This window comes from Ursus arctos, unplaced genomic scaffold, assembly GCF_023065955.2.
Source record: "Ursus arctos isolate Adak ecotype North America unplaced genomic scaffold, UrsArc2.0 scaffold_14, whole genome shotgun sequence".
NCBI classification, from domain to species: domain Eukaryota; kingdom Metazoa; phylum Chordata; class Mammalia; order Carnivora; family Ursidae; genus Ursus; species Ursus arctos.
In genome coordinates, this window is record NW_026622808.1 from 11,815,976 (window position 1) to 11,839,508 (window position 23,533).

The following is a 23,533-nucleotide window of genomic DNA, read 5'->3' on the forward strand; positions in this document are numbered from 1 at the left end:
TTCTAGGGCAAAGACGGTGCAGTCCACTCCTCACCTTGTCCCGCGTCCCTTCCCCTCCTTCCTCGTGCCCCCGCCCCAAGCCTTCTTGGCGGCCTTACACCACCGGCCTCCTCGCGAGTTCTTACTGCTGCCTCCTCTTCCCGTCTCCGTTCGCATGCCACGGCCTCAGAGAAGCCCTCCGTGACCCCCTTAGCTAGGGTCATCTCAGGCAGCCTTTCCTGACACCCCATCGTATTTTCCTCACACGCTTGTTAGCATCTGCAGGGATCTTTTGGTCGACCCGTCTACCGACTGTCAGGCCCACTAGCACGTGAACCCTGTGCAGACACTATTTTATTTTATTTACTTGTTAGATTCCATTTATTTATTTTTGCTAGAGAGAGAGAGAGGGCACACGCAAGGGCACACAGGCGGGGTGGGGGAGGAGCAGAGGGAGCATCTCAAGCAGACTCCACGCTCAGCACACAGCCTGACACAGGGCTCGATCCCATGACCCTGAGGTCATGACCGGAGCCGAGGTCAAGAGTCAGACGCTCCACCGACTGAGTCACCCAACTGCCCCTGTTCCTGCTCTTACGTGAGGGTTTTCTGTGGTGGCCGTTTAATAGGTTGGGGAAGTTCCTGTCTATTCCTCGTTGAGTCAGACTTTATAAAGAGTGCATGTCGAATTCCATCACATGTTTTCTCTGGGCCTTTGTGCTTCTCCCCATCCGGCCCTTAATCTGTTAATGTGGCAAATTGTACTTACTGACTTCTGGTACTAGCCCCACCTTACGCCCCGGATGTATGCATCTCAGACACCATGTACTGTTTTTGTACATGTTGCCCTATTCAATTCCCTAATTTTTTAAGGTTTTCACGATTTACACTGATCTGCAGCTGTCCTTGTGCAGACTGACTTTATCAGGTCTCAGAAGTAAGACTAGGCTGATTTTATTTTATTTATTTATCTTTTATTTTATTTTTTTAAAAGATTTTATTTATTTATTTATTTAACAGAGATAGAGACAGCCAGCGAGAGAGGGAACACAAGCAGGGGGAGTGGGAGAGGAAGAAGCAGGCTCATAGCGGAAGAGCCTGATGTGGGGCTCGATCCCATAACGCCGGGATCACGCCCTGAGCTGAAGGCAGACGCTTAACGACTGCGCCACCCAGGTGCCCCATATGCTGATTTTATAACAAGTACCCTCGGCCCCTTACTTTAGTTTGTATAAGATTAGAATCAATTGATCTTTGAAATTTGGTAAAACATATCAATAAAATCATCTGGGCCTGTGGTTTGCTTAGTAGGAAGACGTTTAACTCCAATCCCACTTGTTTAAAATAGCAATGGGATTATTTAGGCCTTCTGTTACTTCTTTTTTTTGTTGTTGTTTTTTAGGATTTTATTTATTTACTCAACAGAGAGAGAGAGAACATGCATGAGCAGGGGGAGCAGAAGAGGGAGAGGGAAAAGCAGGTTCCCCGCTGAGCAGGGAACCCAGTGCAGGGCTCGATTCCAGGACCCCAGGATCACGACCTGAACTGAAGGCAGACACTCCACCAGCTGAGACCCCCAGGCATCCCTCTCTTGCTACCATTTGAATCCACGTGGTTTTGCTTCTTTTCATTCTTCATTTCATCTGTGCTTTCTCTTTTCTTTTCTTTCTTTCTTTCTTTTTTTTTTTAAGATTTATTTATTTTAGAGAGAGAGGGGAGGACAGGGGGAAAGGGAGAGAGAGAATACCAAGCAGACACTGAGCGCTGAGCCCCATGCAGGGCTCGATCCCACAGCCCTGAGAACATGACCTGAGCCGAAACCAGGAGTCGGACGCTCAACTGACTGAGCCGCCCAGGGATCCCAGTGCTTTCTCTTTTCTTGATCAGGTTTGCCAGAGTCTTGTTAATGTTGTCAGCACTGTTTTTTGGCCTTGTTATTTCTCTTTACTGGTTTTCTCTACTGGTTCCATTCTCTGTCTCACACTCTTGTTTCTGTTATTTTCTGATTTCTTTGGGTATATTATTTTATTACAGCTTTACTAAGATACAATTTACATACTGTACAATTGACCCGTGTAAAGTGCACATAACCCGTGGTTGTTATTCATTCACAGAGTTGTACGGCAATCGCCACGATCAATTTTAAGACATTGTCGCCTTTCTAAAAAGAATTCTGTACCCATTAGCTGTTCCTGTCCATACCCACCCTCCAACCCCATCCCTAGGCAGCAACTCATTTACTTTCTGTCTCTATGGATTCGCCTATCCTGGGCATTTCGTATAAATGGAATCGTATAATTGTGGCCTTTTGTGTCTGGCTCCTCTTTACCACCCTCTGCCAGGTATACAAATCCAAATTTAATAAGCATCAGCCTAAAGTAATTTTGAAAGATTATCCTGTTATTAATTTAATAGCATCGACTTATTCATTCAGTAGGTATCTACTGGCCCTACGATGCAGCATCATTGCATGAAGTTCTCAGAACAGAGAAGAACACGGCCATCACAAAGCTTACAGACGAGTGGAAAGAAAAAACAACACAATACTGCACGATACGTGCTGGGAAAGGAGATGTAATACACGCTGGAAATAGGAAACAGAGAAGTAAGAGTACTTTTGAGATTGAGAAAGGTTTCCTGGAGGAAATTGCTTCCTCCGCCGATGATGTGAAAGATGAATTAGTAGGAGTTCTCCAGCAGCTTCGCAGTAAAGAATGTTCTGGCCACTGCAACAGCAAAGGGAAAGACCCAGGGGTGTAAAAAACCAAAAAACAGAACAGAAACCCTTGACCTTTTGGAGGAAGGAGAAAAGTGCTGTCAGGGGCAGAGAGTGTTCACAAGAGGCCCAGGATGAGAGGTTCAGGATGAAGCTGGAGCCCCAGGGAAGAACAGACCATCTCTGGGGGCTTCGATTATATCCTCAAACAGTTGGGGCCACTGTGAGTTTTCAGTCAAAGTGAGACAATAGCCGGTTTGCATTTTGAATGTTTCTCTGTGGCTGCAGAGAATAGATGAGGGGAGACAGGGTCAAGGCCAGTGGCCAGGAGACCCTCATGGAGGTTATGGCAGTGGCCACAGCCTTGGATCAAGAAGTGTCCACAGGAACGGAAACGAGGGAACATTTAGGCCTTGGTGATCGGTCAGCTGAAGGGGGGGGCAGCAAGGCTGAGCCTCCTCTTTCTGAGCCAGGTGAGTGGGCACCATTGCTTGTGACAGAGCAGGTCTGGGGAGGAGGCACTGAGCTTCGATCGGGCTGCTGGGAGGTGCTCCTGCGTGCTCCTCCACCCCTGGCCTCATGTGACGACTGTGTTCTTAGCCCTCTCAAGGGATGGCTGTTTCACTGACACTCCCCCTGTCTCCGAGTCGGCAGGCCTAGCCTCTGCTGTTCCCACTGTGGCTTTCCAGACGTTTCTCCTTCCCTTTCCCTGAACCCTAGGCTCTTCTGAGGTCAATGCCATCTGGTGGGTCCACGGATCACCCCTTCACTGCCAGTCCTGACGGATTAATTCACCAAAGACTTTGACTCCTGCCTCACAGCCTTCCTCCCCATCCTTCTGCAGCCCTTGTCCTTGGGGACTTCATTACCCATGGGAATGACTTACCCAGTACTTTGACTGCCTCCCACCTCCCACCAGCCAGCCTGTGCCACATTCACGTGACACGGCCTCAGCACCATAAACAGATCACAACCGAACTCTGGATTCCAAGCCACCCACCCTGACCAGCATTTCCCATCCTCCCAGCTCGTTTGGTTTAGTGACCGCACCACACAATTCTTCAACCTCATCGAGACCCTATTATTTTTATCACTTTCCCACTACCCATCAGCTCCTTCCAGTTTTCATATCCTTCTCTACTCTCTTCACACACCCTCAACAAACTCGCAGGTCTCCGTCCTCTCCACTTACTGACCCACGCACCCAGCAATCATCCTTCTCCACATGCATCTGAGCAGCTGAACATCATCGGAAAGAAAATACCACCTAACTGGATCTACGGGCTCCATTTTCAGTTCATGACCACAAAACCACATGTCAGCCCTCGGCACAGAGACCCGTGGCCTCGCATCTGGTTCAGCCTTAGCCCACGGTGCTCGGCGCGCTCTACCAAGCTTCCGCCATCAGGGCGAGCGATGGGTGTCCAGGTTCAGGATTCAGTGCACACTTCTCAGCCCACATCCTTCTCCGCAGCATGTGGCAGCTGACCATTCCCTCCTCCTGGGCACATGTCCCCCCATCTCAGGTCCTCTCCTTTTGTCCCCTTTCTCAGCCTCTGCTGCCGGTTCCTCCTCTACCTGACCTCAGATGGCTGGGAGCTCAGATGTCTGGGCTCATTTTTAGGCTTAAGAAAAAAAAATCTTATCACACTTTCTCCCTAGGAAGCCTATGCTGCTGTCTCCAAATGTGTGTCTGTAGCTTTGGCCTCTTCTCTCTCTTCTTTGCTCTCCAGGTGTGGGTATGTGTCTGCTAATTCAACATCCCTGCTTGCATGTCTAACAAACAGCTAAAAAAGAAGTCATCCAAATAGATACCCCCACACCAAAACCTGCTTTCCCTTCCGCCTTTTTCAAACCAACCCAGTTATTCCAGGAGTCATAAACCTAGGAATCATCTTTCCCATTCACCCACATTCAATCTGTCAGCAAGCCCTTCCTATTTTACTTCCAAAATGCTTCTCAAATCTGTTCCCCATCCCCTTTCCCATGCCTGCTTTACCATCCCTGCCCCGTCCTGGTTCAAGTCATCCCATCTTTTGCCTCTTCTTGTGCAGTAGGCTTCTGACTGGTCTTCCAGAAAACTCTTCTCTTCTCTATAAGCACCATGTAAATAAGACCACACCCCTCCCAAGGCTTCCACTGCAACTGAGCTAAGATCCAAACTCTCTGCTGTGCTCAGCTAGGTCCCTTGCAAGATGGTCCCTGCCTGCCTCTCCTTTGCCCCCTCTTCACTGGGCTTCGGTGGGGCCACCCCACCCATGCTGACCTTTCCTGTCTTTGGACAAGCTGACCGCTTACCTACCTCAGGGCCTTAACAGTAGCGGCTCCCTCTGACTGGAATGCTCTTCCCCTAATCCTCAAACGGCATCTCCTATTTGCAGTGCAGAGCTCAGTCCAAATACGTTCTCTAGAGAGAGGACTTCCCTGACCACCTTATCTAGTACAGACCCTTTTCATTGCATTATTCACTCACCCTACTTATTTCCATCATATCACTTATTGTAATCCAATGCTGAGTTGTTTAATCTTTGTTTAGTTTTTTACTGACTGTCCTCTCTTACTTGGTACCATTGTCATGAGAGTAGGGACCTGACCTGATTTGCCTAGTTTATTCCCAGACCTTGTCTTAAAAATCACCTTATTTATTATTTTCATTAAATATTTTATTTATTTATTTATCTTAGAGAGAGAGTACACACAAGTGGGAGGGGGAGAGGGAGAGAATCCTAAGGAGACTCCATGCTGAACGTGGAGCCTGATGCAGGGGCCGATCTTATGACCCTCAGATCATGACCTGAGTGGAAATCAAGAGTTGAATGCCTAACTGACTGAGCCACCCAGGTGCCCCCTATTTTTATTTTTTAAAGATTTATATATTTATTTTAGACAGAGAGAGAGGGAGCAAGCAGGGGTAGGGGCAGAGGGAGAGGGAAAGAATCTCAAGCAGACTCCACACTGAGCACAGAGCCTGACACGGGGCTCGATCTCATGACCTGGAGATCGTGACCTGCGTGGAAATCCAGAGTCAGACACTCAACCAACCGAGCCACCAGGTGCCCCTAAAGCCCACCTTTAGCTTATAGCAGGTGCTCAACAAACACTTGCTAAGTAAATGAACACAAAGTTAGACAGGTGAATGTGTCAATATAAGCCTCCGGTGAAGATCTGCACAGGAGTAAAGAATTTGGAGATTATTATAAAAAATAAATCTAAATAAGAAGGTATGAGAAGGAACTTCCTTAATCTGTTAAAAGGACCTGCAAAAAAAAAAAAAAATCTGCGGCATTAGATTTAATAGTGAAACCTTGAAATAGTCTGTTTAAAAATGGAAGAAGACAAGGGTGCTCACTACCACATCTAGGCAGCTCTGCTGGAAATCCTATCCTGCATAGTGAGGCAACAAAGAGAAACAATGTTTCAAAAGGAGGACATAGAAATGACATTATTTGGACACACATTTTATAGAAAATCAAAATAATCTATAGATAAGTGATTAGAGTTTAGTGAGGTTTCTGGATCAACATACAAATATCAATTGCTTTTTTTTTTAAGATTTTATTTATTTATTTGAGAGAGAGAGAGAGAGAGCAAGAGAGAAAGAGACAGAGAGAGCATGAGCAGGGAGGAGGGGAAGAGGGAGAGGGAGAAACAGGCTCCCTGATGAGCAGGGAGCCTGATGTGGGGCTTGATCCCAGGACCCCGGGATCATGACCTGGGCCAACGGCAGAGGCTTAACCGACTGAGCCACCCAGGCGCCTCTCAATTGCTTTTTAAAATAATTTTTTATATATCAGAAAGATGGAGACTATCTCATTACCCTATGTTCATCTCTGTATGTAAATGAAACAACCATTGTTTCACCACAAAACTCACTATGAGCACACTTAGTTACAAAAAGAGAGCACCCTGTAGACATACCAAGGTGTGTTATCACCATACTTAAAAATACCAGATGTAACAAGAGAATGCTACAAATATCCAAGACACAAACAAACAAACAAACAAAAAACAGGCCACCTACAATGGAACAAGACTCCACAGCATCGCCGGATGCTAGAAGACAACGGATCAATACTTTCATATTTCTGAAGAAAAATCATTTGATTTTAAACATAAAATTTTATACCCAGCTAAGCTGGCATTAAGTTATAAATGTTTAAAACTTTGACATTTTTGGACATAGAAGGACTTAGAAAATTTGCCCCATATATATTGCTCACAATTATGGGAGAATATCCTCCAGCAAAAGGAAGAATTACACTTGAGATCCAGGATGACCTAGGTGGAGCCCAGGAGAGAGGTCAAGAGGAACCCTAGAAGACTTCCCACCCGCAGGCATGGCTCAATGCAACCAGGGCCAGTGAGAGGAGTTTATACAGGCTTCAGGAAGGGAGATTTCTAAGAAAAAGGGCTTAACAGAATACAGTAAAAAGGGGGTGGGATTGGGAAGGGAAGGATATTGATTACAATCAAGATAGTGCAAGGAAAACAAGGTACAATCAGAAACTCTAGGCTGGATAAAAGTCTGTGTAAGGAACAAATACAATTATAAACCATTACAATCAACATTTACAAAGTCACAATAGTGTAAAAACTGTTTATTGCTATAACAGCTATTGATATAAAAACTATTGATTGATATAAATGTAATGGTTTAATGATATTAGGAGAATAAAGGTTAGAAGGTAGCATAAAAGTTAACTCATCTGTTATAGCAAGAATATAGAGGGTCTAAGATGGCCTAAGTCAAGAAAAGTCATTAAAGTATCTTATTTAGAATAAATGGAGGCACCTACCGCAGAAACTGCTGTGAGCGGTAAAGGGGATTGGCCCGGGCAGGCAGGATTTAGGGGTGGGCGAGGCTAACACGAAGAATGCGTGTTTCAGGATAAGCCTTAGGACACTGATCATGAACTATGTGTATTGACTACTTCGATGAAATAAAAAATTTATTCTAAAAGGAGGATTTCTAGTCCAGAAAGGAGGGGTGTTTCCGGACTTTGATTGTTCCGTAGTGGAGCCAAGGAAGCTCCAGGGCCCACAAGGGCTGCGATTTCTTCTAGGAGAGGGCAAACCGAGGCGGGCCGGTAGCACTGCTGAAAACCCGCCTGAGGAGATCCCAGGAGGGGGGCCCGTTGCCGGGGACTTATTTTCTCCTCTAAATGCACAGCCATCTTCGAGCCTTCCTGTGTCCCTCTCTTCCTCAGGGAAACGGAGCCAGCTTTGGGCCTCACGCAGCCGAAGGGGCCGGGCCGCGCTCCCCGCTCGCTGTTCAGGGGAGGGTGAGGACAGGTGTTTCCAGCCCTTCCTCGCCTCTGCCCTCTTCCGGCTGCCGACTTCCCGGAACTCAGAGACCGTAAGCCTTGTGAGGGCAGGAAGCGAGCGGTACTTTTCCGCGTCTTCCGCATACAGCTGCGAAGTCAGCGCCGGTGTCCTGGGTATTTGTGGAAGGAACAGGTGGATCCGAGCCCCCGGGCAGCGGGGGCAGCGGGGGCCGCCCCGCACCTCTGTCCCCAACCCCAGGCACCTTTCTGGGCCGTGTTTGGAACTGTGTGTGCCAGGGTTTGCTCATGTCAACTGCCCTTACTCAGAGATCATCATCTGTGCTCGGTCCGTTCGTACTAGGAGATGCACAACATTTTGTTGATTCCAGGGATCTTTTCGCGCATTCTTTCTGTAAAGTGAATTAGCAGCACACGTGAAGTCGGCTTTGGGGGTTTACTTAAAGTGGGGCACCCCAGTACTGAGCTCGGCTCTAACAACGACTGATTCGCGGCCGCCAGCAAGCAGACATCCACCGCTCCTGTCGGCCCCCGCGCTCCCACACCACCGGCTTCAACCCCGAGGGCGAAGTCCAGCCGCTCCTTGACCTCTTCGTCATGGCGTCCGCGGGGCGTCGGCCAGCGGCGGCCCCGCCCCGGCCTCTGCCGCTCGAGACCTTCCCAAGATGGCGGCGGCGCGGCGGGGGGAGCTGCGCGCAGGGGGCGGGGTTCCGCCGCTGGGGGCGGGGCCGAGCGGCCGAGGGGTCGGGCTTGCGGGCGGGCGAGCCGAGGTGGGCAGCCCCAGCGCGCCTGCGCGGAGCGGCCCTGCGTGCAGTGAGGCAGTGGCGGGGGGAAGGCACCGGCGGGGCCGACGGGCGGGTTGAAGGAGGGAAGCGGGCGAGCGGAGTCCCAGTGCGCGCCGCGGCCGCCCGGCGCCCTCCCCTTCCGGGCGTGAGGCGCTGTGTGGAGTCGAGCCGAGCGGACCCGCGCCGGCAGCGAGGCGCTGCTCCCGCCGCCCCAGCCCGGCCTCCCCCGGCTTCTCCGGCGCTCCCGTCGCGGGGGCCCGCGTTCCTCAGCACACCCGGCTCCAGGCGCCCCCAGAGCCTGCCCCCGGCCCTCCGAAAGCCCCGGCGCCGGCCCGGGCCCTCGGCGGGAGGATGACGGAGCTGCAGTCGGCGCTGCTACTGCGAAGACAGCTGGCAGGTGAGCGCGGGCTGGCGGCGGGGCGCCAGCCGGGCCGGGCCGCAGGCAGCGGCCGCCGCCGCCAAGTCCTCCCTCCTCCCGGGCGGGCGGGCCGCTGGCGAGCCCGGGGCGCCCCTCCGGCCCGGCACTTGGCCGGCGTCGGGAGGGTGTCGGGGGCGGGGACGCGCCCCGCAGCGGGGCCCGGCGCCCGCCCCCTCCCCCACCGCCCGGTGGGACGTTGCGGGGGAGGGGCTGCGGGTCCCGGAGGGGCGGGCCCCGGGGCTCAGGTGCGGCCGGGGAGGGGGGGTGGGCCGCGGGACCCCGGGGGGCCGGGAGGGGCGTCTGGGCCCGCGGGCCGCGGGGGGCTGGGCCGGGGCGGGCGGGGCCGGGCGGCGGGGCCCGGGCGGGCGAGGGGAGGCGGCCCCCCGGCCGGGGAGGGGAGGCGCGCAAAACTTCTGGCCGGCCGCGCGGCGCCGCGGAGTTGGGGCGGATAACAAAAGCGCCGGCCTGGGCGGCCGCGCGGCGCGGCTGTCGGCGAGGCGGGCGGGTGCGGGACGCCGCCGGGCCTGCCTCCGCCTGGCACGGGTCCCGCCGCCCGCCCGCCTCGCCCGCCCGCCCGGGAGGGTGGACGCGGGCCGGGGAGCCGCTCGCGGCCAGCCCCGGGCTTTGTGCTCGGAGCGCCGCGGCCACCCGCGCCGGCCTGCGGAGCCCCGAGGCTGCGGTCCCCGGGCCGGGCCTGGGGCGGCGGCCCGGGCGGCCTCCCCGGAGGTGCCTGCGTCCCCCTCCCCCATTGTCCCGGCCTCCGGCCGTTTGCGGCTTCCAGGTTGACTTTTTAGGGGGTTGGCTCCACTCCGCTAGGACTGTGCGAGCGGGGCATGCGCACTGGGGGCGGACGTGCGCGAAGTGCGCGGGGGGGGGGGGGGCGGGTTGGTGGCTTCACAATGCCGCCCCACGTGCTGCCAGATTTAAAGAGAAATGGGCCGGCGGTGCGCCCGCTGTCCGCCCGGTCCGCCCGGTCCTCACACCCGGAGCCCGAGCCCGGCCTGCAGAGCGCCAGCGCAGGGCAGTGGAGCTCTTGCTTAAATCACCTCTACGGCTTCTTGAGAAAAAGGTTGTCAGGTGCTGTTAGGGATTGTATAATTAGGTTTATTATTAGACCATGAGCAGGCAGGTTTGGACAAGTACGCGAGTTCTGCGTGCTCGTGGGGAGTGACTTCCAGTGGATGGAGAAGTTCTGCTGATGCTTGATAATCCATCACGAATAGCGAGCGTATCGGAAAAGCTGTGAAACGATAACCTTACTGCATCTTGTGTTTGCAGACGCACCTAATTTGTGTATTTTTTTTTCGTTTATTTTGTATTGGAGGAAGGAATTAAGAGTACTTTTGTCTCGCGAAGGCTTCTTTAATATGTTTTTATTATGTGGTGAAGTATCAAACAATATTAGAATACTAAGTAATTATTAGAACAGCATTCAGCTCTTACACGGTGGGAAACATATATTGTAAAAGGTGTAAAAGAAGTTAGGCAGTTACTGGGAAAGTATGACTAATAACAGCGTTAACAGTATTTCAGAAGCAGTTTCTTACTCAGCTCTAGATTTCAATGGCCTCTCGGTTCAGTTTTGCACTTTTTGACAAGATTAATCCCAAATGTTGATAAAATATTTTACAAAGTTCTTCATTCATGGTTGACTTCTTTAAGATTTTATTTTTAATTATTCTCTACACCCCACATGGGACTCAAACCCACAACCCGGAGATCAAGACTCCTGCACGCCCCACTTAGCCAGCCAGGCGCCCCAGTGGTGGACTTTTTGATAAGGCCCATTAAAACATGCTTTAAGCTTAGAGGAGAGAATGTATGGGTGTGTAATTTTTCAAGCCTCATTATGAAGTTACTTAACTGCTGATTAATTTTTCTTGCCTTCTTGGTCAGAAACAATGGACTGTTCTTAATTTCTTAAAGATTTGGTGGATATTAATTAACATGGACAAAATAGTACGCCAAGACAGTGTATTAAGTGAAATGTAAAAATATCTCCTTCCTTGGAAAGACTTGATAACACTCACTAAAATAAAGGGCCCTGTTGTGTGTTAGTAGTACATTGTTTGAGCTTTGTGGTTCTTCAGATACCATTTGAAAACAGGAAAGAATGGTAGACTGTAATCTCCTGAAATCATTTAGAGTGAACTTTGAAAGGCTTAATGATAAATGCTTTAGAAGTCCTGAAATGAATTGAGGAGACAAACATTCTAGCTGCTAGAATTTCAGAAACTTAGAACAGCAGTGGTCCATAGTGGTTAGGTTTATTGAGGCTGACCTTTTAAGGGTTTTCCTTCATTACTCATTACTGGAGGGGAGAATTTATTGTGTGTGTGTGTTTGGTTGGTACCTGGAATGAAGAACCTGGTTCCTCTCAGCGTGGGGCAGAATGGCTCCTTTGGTTGCAGTTTCTCAGACTCAGGACTCCTGACGTTTTGGGCAGATATTGTTGTGGGAGCCTGTACTAATGTTTAGCAGCATTCTTGGCGTCCACCCACCAGATGCCAGTAGTAGCACATCCCTTCAGTTGTGACAGCCAGACCCGTCTCCGCTGCCATTGTCCCCTGAGGGATTAAAACCAACCCAGGTTGAAAAATCACTGGTTTAAGGTTGTTTGGGTAAGACCATTATGGCTGTTGTGAAACAAGTAAGAATACCTAACAGACTCACGAAATCAGATAGGCTGTGTGTTTCTTTGTGGGTATTATTAGACTCTGACTCCTTTGCGGGGTCGGCAGCGGTGCATTATGCTACGCACTGAGAAATCCGACACACCAGATAGTTAAACATGATTTTAGTTTTTGAGAAGGTATTATAAGCACCGGTTAAGAATACAGAGCACAAAATGGTATAGCCTCTCCACTCCCCGAAAGAACCCCAAGTTCTTTTCTTGGAAACAACCATGGTTGATAATTTCCTGTGTGCCGTTTCAGAGAGATTCTTGTATCTCTGTTTATGTGTATGTATATTTCCTGAGGACTAGCCTGTACTGGGCACTGTGCAGACTGCTTTACGTTTGTTATCTCGCTTCAGCCTCCCGATAATGGAGACCGTGGCTTCCAGAGGTCAGAGTCACTTGCTCAGAGTCAAGCTGGAGTGAGTGAATGAGTGAGTGGGACTGCTGTGTTCAAATTGAGGGCCTTCTTACTTTGGAGACTTTGTTGCTTTTATTTATTTACTTGTTATTTTTTTATTTTATTTTTTTTTTTGACTTTGTTGTTTTTAATTGTTATATTGCCTCCCAGGGAGCAGTAATTACCACAAACATGAAATAGTATTTTATAAATTTTAATATTCAGAGTTAATTTATCCAGTAATTACCAGAATGATTATGGAAATCTTAGTAAAACCTATTGTGTAAAATACTACACATTAATATCTAAGTGGTCTTCTTAAGGTAATCATAAAAAGATATTTTAGCCATTGAGCTCAAGGCCAACATTCTCCTGAATCAGGGAATTAAAGTCATAAGCTGAAAGTAGTGCTGAGCTTTTTGGTGTTGGTGATTTAACTATGAGAAAAATTTTGGACTAGTTGGATTTGGAAATATTATTTTTTTAAATTAGGCTCCACACCCATCGTGGAGCCCATTGTGGGTCTTGAACTCATGACCCTGAGATCAAGACCTGAGCTGATATCAAGAGTCGGATGCTTAACGAACTGAGCCACCCAGACACCCCTTGGACTAGTTGGACTTACTCTCCACTCTTACCGTACTAAATTTTATGATATGACAAGCATTTATAAGGAATACGAGGAAGTTTTTGCCTTTTTTCTTTTTTTAAGATCCCTTGAGAGTTTTTTTTTTTTTAAACATTGGTAGCATAGATTTTCAAGAGTTAGGGTCTCGTAGGCACCTGTCATTCCAGAACTAGGAAGAAGAATTTTTTAATATAATAACAGTAAAATAATTGAGCTTCTTTTACTGTAGAAATTTTGATTGTATATTTTTAAGTAATCTGGAAAATTCCCAAATCTTCATCTCCTTGATTACCCATGTAAGTAGGTTGTTGTGATGAGTTAGTTAAGTGTGTTTCTTAGACTTTGTGTGTAATGTGGGGTGGAATCACTTGGGGAAATACAGATTCCTGGTCTCATGTCCAAAGAGTCTACATATCATGATGCCCAAGAAAATCCACTTTCTCAAGGAGTGCTGTGGGTGGCTGTGAAGCTGTGCTGCTGGGGGTTCCCTGAGCTCTTTCCCTGGAGGGTTCCCTGCAGTCGCTGGTTTTGTGCCATGATGTTTCATTAGCAGCCCTGGTGTTGGTAGGATTGTCAGAGAATACGCTTAAAAGGAGGAGTAAGAAAGATTTAGTATTTCTTGGCCTTTCTAGAATATATTGGCACTCTGACATGTAATTGCATTAACAATTTTAAACAAGCAGAAATAGAATAATTGATTATTGACAGGAATTACCCTCGTGGTAGAAGATTCTGGGTGATGAACATAATGTTTTATGTATATACATATGTGTATTTCTTAAGTAGGCTCCATGCCCAGTGTGGAGCCCAGCACGGGCCTTGAACGCACAACCCCAAGATCAAGACATGAGCTGAAGTTGAGTTGGACGCTCCACCAACTGAGCCACCCCGGTGCCCCTTAATAGATTTTTTAAAAAGGTTTTTATTTATGTATTTTAGAGAGAGAGTGCACGCATGCGTGTGTGTGCACTGGAAAGCATGCCTTGGAGCGGGGTGAGGAATGGAGGGAGAGGGAGGAGGAGAGAAGCAGACTCCCCACTAGGGGCGGGTCTTGACAAAACGGTGGACCTCAGGACCCCTGAGATCATGACCTGAGCTTGACCACCTGAGCCACTCAGGCCCCCTGCCCCCCTTAAGAGATGCCGTTAAGATTCTTTTTTTTTTTTTTTTAAAGATTAAAAAACTGTATTTAAGGAATCTCTACACCCAGCATGGGGTTCAAACTGACAGTCCCGAGATCAGGAGTCGTAGGCTCTACCAACTCAGTCAGACAGGTGCCTCTTAACTATATTAATATTCTTAATAGTTGTTAACTCACATGTAAGAAAATGTTTAAAAATATGGAAGTGGAGGGGAAGTCTAGAAGTAAATTCATATTGCATCATACTGCTCTAATTGTTTAACAGTCTAGGAACTGTTATATCCAGAAATAAATTGCTCTCTTATAGGAATAGTGGAGCTGCTACATGTTTACTGAATATGCTGTCAGAAAAAAGCGTAAGCGAAACAAACGCTGTGACTGAGGGAGAGGTGTTGGGTGACGTACTGCCTTCCCCATAGTGGCGGGATCGTATCCCTGGCCTGTGGTGTCACAGAATCTAAGCAGCCTCGTTTTGCAGGGTATACATACGGCACACCATTATGTTGTATGCCTTGAAAGTACACAGTGTTATATGTCAGTTGTGTCACAATGAAACTGGGGGAAAGTGTGTTAATTTTTTTAAAGATTATATTTTTTTTTGAGAGAGAGTAAGCGCGCAAGCAGGGGGAGAGAGGGAGAAGCGGACTCCCCTATGGATCCCAGGACCCCAGGATCATGACACTTAAACTGACTGAGCTACCCCGGTGCCCCAATGGGGGAAAGTCTTAATATTTCAGTGAATAAGTGAATTTTCTTAACATTAGGGAGTAAGTGATTTTTAAGTAATAATTTCTGTCATTCAGTGACTATTTTTGATAATGCAATTTAGTTTTTTATAAACAACAGAAAATTAAATTATTTTCTATAAACTACTTCAGAATGAAACATACTTACATTAGTCTTTTGTAACGGATGATCTCACTTTCTGAAATGCTGCTGAGCATATTAAAAGGTTGAAGTGAATTCTACACTCTGTAGATACTAATATTTCGTATAGTCTACTGCATTTGCTGTAATGTACTACCAGAGTATACAGTTCTGTTACGTAGTTTCTGTGTGAATACACATCGTATTTGGTGATACTTCTGTATGGGATCATGAAATGGAGATGCCTTGATTATTAATAGAGTGGTATCTGGTGTGGGAAACCTGGAAATCGATGGACGATCACTCTATTGCTGCTTTTTCATTAACTTTTCTCAGGTGAAGTATTCGTTTACATTATCAAAATTGAATTTCAGGCCTTGGATTATTTGGTTTTGGGTCCTTAAGTGCAAAGTTGTTTTTGTTTTTGAGGAGGATATACTAATTTTATGGTTAACCGTAGTGTGAATGTGTTCTTGCTTCAAGCAAGTAAATGCCAAGTGTTCTTTTGTTTTAATGGACTCAGTTCCATTCAGGATGGAACTGAGTTTTGCCTTTCTTAATTATTGAGAAATATTTTTGTTAGAATTTGAAACGTGAAATGACCTCCAAGGTTCTGTTTAATGCCATCTTTGATTGGTTTGTAGGAAATAACTTCTCAGAGAAAAAGGCATAGAATATGTGTACGGAGACAGTCTGGCAAGGTAGACATAGTGTCGTTCTATCTGGTTGATGACATTGTTCAGGTAAAGTACAGTTAAGAAAAAGCAAACATTTTGCAAATTAAGGTAATGAACAGATGAGAGGATAAGAATAAAATGCCTCTTTAGGAAATAAGATATACGCACGCTTCTACATAAATTATAAATTTCTCCCCCTAGTGCACAGTAGTATTAGCCTTATTCCAGTAGGTCAGAAATTTTTATCAGTGCTGTTCCCTTGTTAGATTCTGGCACTGAGAAACGGCTGGGGAAAATACCATAATTTTTTGTTGTTGCCGTAGAGGGGCATACCTCTTTTTATGATTTGAAGTTCTAGAAAATATGTGAAAAGTTAATTTTAATAAGAGGAAATTTTCCTCTTATTTATGCTTTCTGTCAGTCTGTGATAACTTAGAAAAGCAGCTGCTCCTTCTCGACTTTTTCTCCAGTGTTCTTGTCCATGTCCCCTTGGTTAGAGGTCTGTTAGAAGTGTGAACAACAGAGAAACCGTTTAAATTTTTACCTGGCAGTAAAAATTCTTAAAGCTGTTTTTGCTTTAATCTTGGAAAGTAAGCATTGCTTTTAAAGAACAGTTAATCACATTTAGGATTTTTTCTAAATGTCCTTTATGTTAGGAGGCACTGTGTGCATTTGCTTTTGAATGTGCTCACAGTTTAGCTGTGTGTGTTGTCATTTTCTCATTCTTAGGTCTGGTGTTTGTCTTAGAGTTTTGGTTTCAAGACAGTGGGGCGCTAGGTGAAGAGCCCGTATGCACAGCATCGAAAGCACGATCGATAAGAGCAGTATTGGTAAACTGGGCATCACCAACATTAAAAGCTGCTGTTTGTGAGACAGATGAAAAGGCAGGCCATCAACTGGAAGAATGTATTTGCACACTAAATATTTGGCAAAGGGTTGATGTAGGATATATACAGAACTCTCAAAACTCAGCAGTAAAGGAAAGCAGTCCTTTTAGAAAATGAGCAAAAGATGTGAACAGACATTCCAGGCAGCACATGAGCAAATGAAAAGATGGTCCGTGTTATAAGACATTAGGGAAATGCATGTTCAAAGCACACTAAGTTGGCACTACATACCTACTAGAATAGCTAAAATTAAAAAAAAGAAAAAAAGACGCACCAAGTGCTGTCCAGTGGATGCGGAGGAACTTGGCGTTTCCTACGTTGTTGGTGGGAATGTGAAATGGTACAGCCTCTGTGCAGAACAGTTTGTAGTGTCTTGTAAGACTGAGCGTGAACTTACCTCATGACCCATCAGGTACACACTGGGGCGTTTACTTCAGAGAAATGAAACTTACGTCCTTGTAAAAACCTGTATGTGAACGGTTACAGTGGCTTTATTAGTAATAGCTAAAAGCTGGAAGACGACCCAGATCGCCCTCCGCGGCTGAATAAACTGTGGTACGTCCATAGCGTGGAGTGTACTTCTCAGCAACGCAGATAAACGCTGCTGATACGCAAAACAACTTGGGTGATCTCAGGGGCCTCACACTGAGTGGAAAAAAGCTCATCTCAAAAGGTTGCACACTGTATGATTCCATTTACATAAAATTCTTTTTATTGTGGTAAAAATACAAAATTGACCATCTCAGCTATTTTTACAGTTCAGTAGTGTTAAGTTGCATTCACATCGTTGTGGAGCAGATCTCCAGAACTTTTTTATCTTGAAAAACTGAAACTGTTTACCCATTGAACAACTGTCCCCTTCCCCTTCCCTCTTGCCCCTCGCTTGTAACCATCATTTTACTTTCTGTTTCTGTGAATTTAATAACTTTGCCTCCTGTCAGTGGAATCATGCAGCATTTGTCTTTTTCTGACTGGCTTATTCACTTGGCGTGATGTCCTAAAGGTTTGTCCATGCTGTGACCCGGGGTCCTTCCTTTTTACAGCCACATCATGTTCTGTCGTGTGTGTCTGCCTCGTGTTGTTGACCCCTTCATCCATAGGTGCACAGCTGGGTCACGTCCACCTCTTGGCTGTCGTGAAGAATGCTGCTATGAACACGGGTGTGCAAATATCTCTTCCAGATCCTGCTTTTGGTTTTTTTGGCTATAAATCCAGAAGTGGGATTGCTGGATCATATGGTAGTTCTGTTGTTGTTGTTGTTTTTTAATGAACTTTATTTTTAGAGCAGTTAGTTTCACAGCAAAATTGAGCAAACACTACAGAGATTTCTCATACACTCTCTGCCCCCACACATGCATAGTCCCCTTCCCCCCATGATCGGCACCGCCCATGGTAGTGCCTGTGTCACAGTTGATGAGCCTACGTTGAGCAGTTCTCTTTTTAATGTTTTTGAGGAACCTCCATAATTTCCCTAGTGGTAACACTATTTTACATTCCCACTGACAGTGCACAAGGGTTCTGAGTTCTCCATGTCCTTGACGGCACTTGTTATTACCTTTCTGTGTGTGTTTGAACTGTAGCCAACCTGATGGGCGTTAGATGGTACAGGTTTGATTTGCATTTCTCTGATTCCTGACGTTGAGCAACTTTTCATGTGCTCATTGGTCCTTCGAATAATCATCTTTGGAGAAATGTCTATTCGAGTCTTTACCCATTTTTTTTTTTTAAGATTTTTTTGTATTTATTTATGTGACAGAGAGACAGCCAGGGAGAGAGGGAACACAAGCAGGGGGAGTGGGAGAGGAAGAAGCAGGCTCCCAGCGGAGGAGCCCGATGTGGGACTCGATCCCGGATCGCCAGGATCACGCCCTGAGCCGAAGGCAGACGCTTAACGACTGCGCTACCCAGGCGCCCCAAGTCTTTACCCATTTTTAACCAGGTTATTTGAATTTTTGTTAAGTTGTTTGAGTTCTTTATGTACTCTGGATATGAGCCCTTTATTAGGTAGTAAATATGATTTGCAAGTATTCTCCCATTCTGTAGGTTTCCTTTTCACTCTGGATTGTGTCCTTTGGTGTACAGAAGTTTTCAGGTTTGGTGCTCCATTTGTCTGTTTTTTTGCTTTTGTGGCCTGTGCTTTTGGGTGTCATACCGAGGAAACCGTTGCCAAGCCTGTGTCGTCAGGTGTTTCTCCTGTGTTCTCTTCTGGTAGTTCTATAGTTTCAGGTCTTATGCTTAGATCTTTTATCCATTTTGAGTTAATTTTTGTACACAGTGTAAGGTAAGGGTCCAACTTCAGTCTTTTGCACATGGGTATCCAGTCTTCTCATCACCGTTTGTTGAAGAGACCGTCCTTTACCACACTGAACGATACCTGTTTAGAGTTCTTGAAATGGCGCAATTATGGAGCTAAAGAATGGATTGCTAGTGGTTTTCAGGGATTAGGGACGATGGTGTGTGGCTGTTGGGTGGGTGGTGGTGGCATGAGGGATCTTTGTGGTAATGGGACAGTTTCGTATCTTGTAGTGGTTACACAAATCTGCAAATGTGATAAAATTGCACAGAGCTGTGGAAACACTGAGTGATGAAATCTATTTAAAGTGTATGGATTGTATCAATGCCGATTTCTTTGGTTTGATCTGTAGTGATGCAGGATGTCGGCACTGGGGAGAAACTGGGTAAACGATATAGGAGGCCTTTCTAAGTACTATTTTTTCTGTTGTCCTATAGATCAGTGCTTCAAAATAAAAAGTTTTTAAAATGTCACTTGTAGTCAAAGCATTTTTATCAATGTTTTTTCCATTTTAAACTTACTATTCATAGTTGCAAGCAACAACATGTAATTGCCACATTAACACTTTCAAGGAACAGGAAGCTGAAAGAGAAATCTAAAGTTTGAGATAGAAATTCCATCTTAATTTTAAATGACCGTTACTTAAACGTCTTGTGCTGCCATTTGGAAAATGGAAGAAAGGTTTACAAGTTGATTTATTGAGCCCTTGTGTGCAGTTGCACTGAGAAATGAAATGCTGGGGGATGCAAAGACAGTGTGGTATTCCTACCCTGAGGTTCTGTGTTTCTTAGAGGTTGATGGACATGTAAACAAAAGTTTGTGAAAGGAAGAGTGATTAATTACAGGGGGGTGGGATACAGTGAGTTCAGGAAGGCTTCCTAGGAAAAGGGCTGTATCTGGATACATCAGAATCAGAATGTGGTTCTCTTAAGAGCGTTAAGTTATATGCTTTTAAGAAATCCTTTTGTTTGTCATGTAAAGAAAATAGTAATTAGAATTAACTGATACCAGGGGCCAAAATTTAAAGTTGACAGATTTAGAGCAGATAGGTGTTTCTGAGAGACAACCAACCCTGTTGACAACGTCCAAGAGAAGAGTCTGAACACAACTTTCAAGGGATGGCAGCAATTTGTAATTTAAAAAAGCTTTAAAGGACCTAAGCCTGCTCACTTCACAGCTATAGAAACTTACTTAAAAGAGAGGAGGGTGGGAAGGAAGCAAATCCTTGAGTGCTTGTCACACGCTTTTCCTGATCCCAGGACTTTCCATCCGTGGTCACATTCAGTTCTCACAGCAGATCTTTGAAGTAAATGTTACCACCTTTTTCAGATAAGGAAATTGAGGTTTATATCTGGTTATTATATCTGGTATCTTCGCCAAGCTAGCCCTGATGGAGCTGGGTGGCAGGAATAGGTCTGTCTGCTGATGAAACCTGAGCCCTTCCCTGAGCAGTGGTTTCTTAAGACTCCTTCGACAATTTAATGAGTTAAAAGACTTTCTCCTGAGAAAAGTGTACACAATTTTGGGTGCAATTTCAGAGCATTCTGATCTCTTGAGTGAAGTTCATTTATATATATGTAATGCTATGTCTTACCATCATTCATTCAGCAAATTTGATAACGTGTTTTGTGTATTGTAAGGATGCCAAACGAATACAGTACTGTTCTTATGTTCCAGGAACTTGTAGAAAATCCCCTAAGAGAGCTGCCTTAAAGTATCGGAGGGGGTCAGGGAATGATTACTTCTGCCTGTCTGGTTCATGTTTGAGGAGTTGGTGGCATTTGCCTTTAAAAGCATATGTAAAATTTGATGACACAGAAACAAGAAAGTATTTAACGTTGAGGAAAAAGAGCAAGCAAGACAGAAGGTTTGTACTGAAAACAATTCAGTGTGGTTGGAGCATATGATAAACTGATCTAGTGGAAAACAGTGTCTGGAAAGGCTGGTATTTGTGGAAAATTTTTAAAATGTTGGAAGTTTTATTCTATTTGAGGAGGGGAGAAGTAATGTGGTCAAAGTGCGTTAGACCAGTGCTTCTCAAATTATCTGTGATTAAAGACCGGCCGTAAGGAAAATTCTAATTCATTATGTAATGATACTAAGAAAAACAATAAAAATGAGTTATTAGAGAAATTAAATTAAAAAGATATAAATTTGAGCCCATACTTTATAACAATAGGTCATATGAAGTGACTATCAAATTGCCGTATGAGCTACTGAATCCTTGCTCTAGCTTCACGTGTTCACAGACCAGTAATGGTTTGGTGGGTTGGCACCTGTTAATGGAGCATATTTTGAGTATCACTGGTGTGGACGGTGCAGAACAACATGGAGACTACGTTGTCTCCATGAGGACGGAGATTTTTATTCCGGTGTAATTAACATACAGTGTTGTATTCGTTTCAGGCATACAGTATAGTGATTCAACAATCCTGTACATTCCTCGGTGCTCATCAGAAGTGTGCTGTTAATCACCAGTGTCTGTTTCCTTATCCCCTCCTGAGCACACAGACTCTTGTTTTTGCCTTTTAACTGACATCACAGATGCCCAGAAGGGTGACTAAACTTAGCAGGCAACCAGTAAATAGGCACTGAGTGGATTAGAACTCCTGGATTTTTCCCCCACCCGGAGAACTTAAGGACAGGTGAACTAAGTCTTTGAAGGTAGAAAGTAAAACAAGATACTTCCATTTAGTAAACATGTAATTCCTTCTATATGCTTGGCCCTAGGGATACATGATACGATCCGACTTCCCTTTCCAGTGGGGAAGGCGAAGTTTTATAGACAAATATTGGTTAAGAATTAGAAGTAGATATTTCACCACATTAGTATAGACATTGTTGCCCTTTTTACAAATATAGCTTTGACCAAATGACTCCTGTTGGAATGCCTTCTTTGTCTCAACGGGGTTCTCATTTCTTCTCTCAAAGCAGTTTCTTTAATGGACAGTTCTATCTACTATGCCTATAGTTTTCCCAACTCTTAATAATTTATAAATTGCTACAAAAATGAAACGTCATGCCTGCCCCCTCCCTCCCAGCTTTTGGCTTTTCTCTAACCCCCCCCCCCTTTTTAAATGTCTTCCAAGATTCTCTCTGGTCCTCCACCTTAGCTGCCTTAGGCTTTCTACCCAGGTGGCTGACCACATTTTCCAGAAGAGGAAACTAGGTTTAGGTTTGACTTATTCACAATAGCAAAGCCAAGACAACTAGATTTCATTAATCTCTGAGCCTGTCTTTAACAGTATTTAAATTAGATCTACATAGAGAATGTAAAAATGAGTTGATTCAATTATCCCTTTTCTACTTAAGTCTTAGGGTGTCTCTGGGGTCCCATGTTCCTTGGATTTTTTTTTTTTTTACTTTTTTGAGGGTGAGTCAAATGCATTTAAAGTAAATCTTAGGTAATCAAGATATTCTAGAGGAAAATGTCATGTATATTTTAAAAGAACTTTACTAATTACAAATGAATGTGATTATTGTAGTTTTGGAAAAGATAAAACATGTGCGATAGAAATACCAGCCATCCCTTTGAAGCTTCTGTTAACATTTGATTATTTTTCTTTTTGTTTTATTTTGCCTTTTTAGTAAACTGAAATTCTGGAAGGAAGGACCTTTAGTGTTAAGAATTTTAGTGAAAAATCATACTCTTTGGAGTTGAGTTCATTGAAGTTCCTTTTATATACTTGATTCTCGTTAAGAAACCCATCCCAAGATCAAGAAGTTGTTTTTCCAAATTCATTTAGCAAGTAAATGGCAGCAATAGGTTTCAAACCCAGGTCACCTTATTACTAAGACTACCGCTTTTTAGTGTAATAGCATGTCGTATGTTAAATTCTGAAAACTTTGTGACTTTCAGAAGGCAAATGACTATTGCTCATGGCCTCACCTGATATTTTGGGTTTGTTTCTCATCTTGTGTGTTGGAGGATTCTAAAACTAAAATGTCTATTTCAAGGCTTATGTAGAGAGGGATGTTACTCTGAAACTTTCTTAATGCTCTTTTACCCTAGGTAAGTAGAGGATAATATATAGATATAGATGTTTATATATGTTTAGCAGTGCATAGCGTGGTTTATATTGTCACCATTAGAAGTCTAGGACTTGAGGATGTGCTGACATCTTTTTTCAGACTGCTGTGAACATTGATGGTGTGGTGGTTCCCCTGGGAGATACTGTATTTTTCAGTGTCTTCTGTGGTTGTTTCCACGTCTCTCCCTCAGGATTATACCCTTGCTGCTGCTTCTACCCTTTGCATTTGCTTGGTGGAAACAGAACAAGCTGTCATCCAGTTTGGTTTATATTTAACTCTTCCAGGTGCAGCAGGGGCCTGGGTGAGAGAGCACTGTGTTTCCTGCTGCTCTCTTCGGGGTCTAAGGCATGTGGGGTGTGGCTGTTGGGGAAGCAGTACCACTGTGATTGGCTTTTTTCTTTCTTTTTTTAAACTTTTAATTTTAGAACATTTTTAGATTTATAGAAAAATTGCAGAGCTAGTACAGAGAGTTCCTGTAGCCTCTGTACCCAGTTCCCCTGTTGCTGACGTCTTACATTAGTAGGGTACGTTTGTTACAGCGGATGAACCAGGACCTCCACATTATTATTAACTGAAGCCCTTCAGTTTTTCATCGATTCGCCTGCTGTCCATCTCTGTTCCAGGAGCCCGTCCAGGACACCACATTGCATCTAGCTGTCATGGCTTCCCCGTCTTCTAGGAAGTAGGCTCCAGCTGTGCGTTTTCTGGTCTCAGAGTTCTCTTGTTTTTCAGGGCTTTTACAGTTTTGAGG

At 45.4% G+C, this 23,533-nt stretch overlaps 1 protein-coding gene across 1 annotated transcript in view; it reads left to right on the plus strand.

Annotated features, from left to right (window-relative positions):
• The first annotated feature begins 8,778 nt into the window (after positions 1 to 8,778).
• Positions 8,779 to 23,533, plus strand: part of UBE2G1 (ubiquitin conjugating enzyme E2 G1) — a 100,084-nt gene continuing 85,329 nt past the window's right edge. The window contains exon 1 of the mRNA XM_026520689.4: positions 8,779 to 9,159. Coding sequence (XP_026376474.1) covers positions 9,114 to 9,159 — 46 coding nt within the window. The 5' untranslated portion in view covers positions 8,779 to 9,113. The remainder of the gene's footprint in view (positions 9,160 to 23,533) is intronic.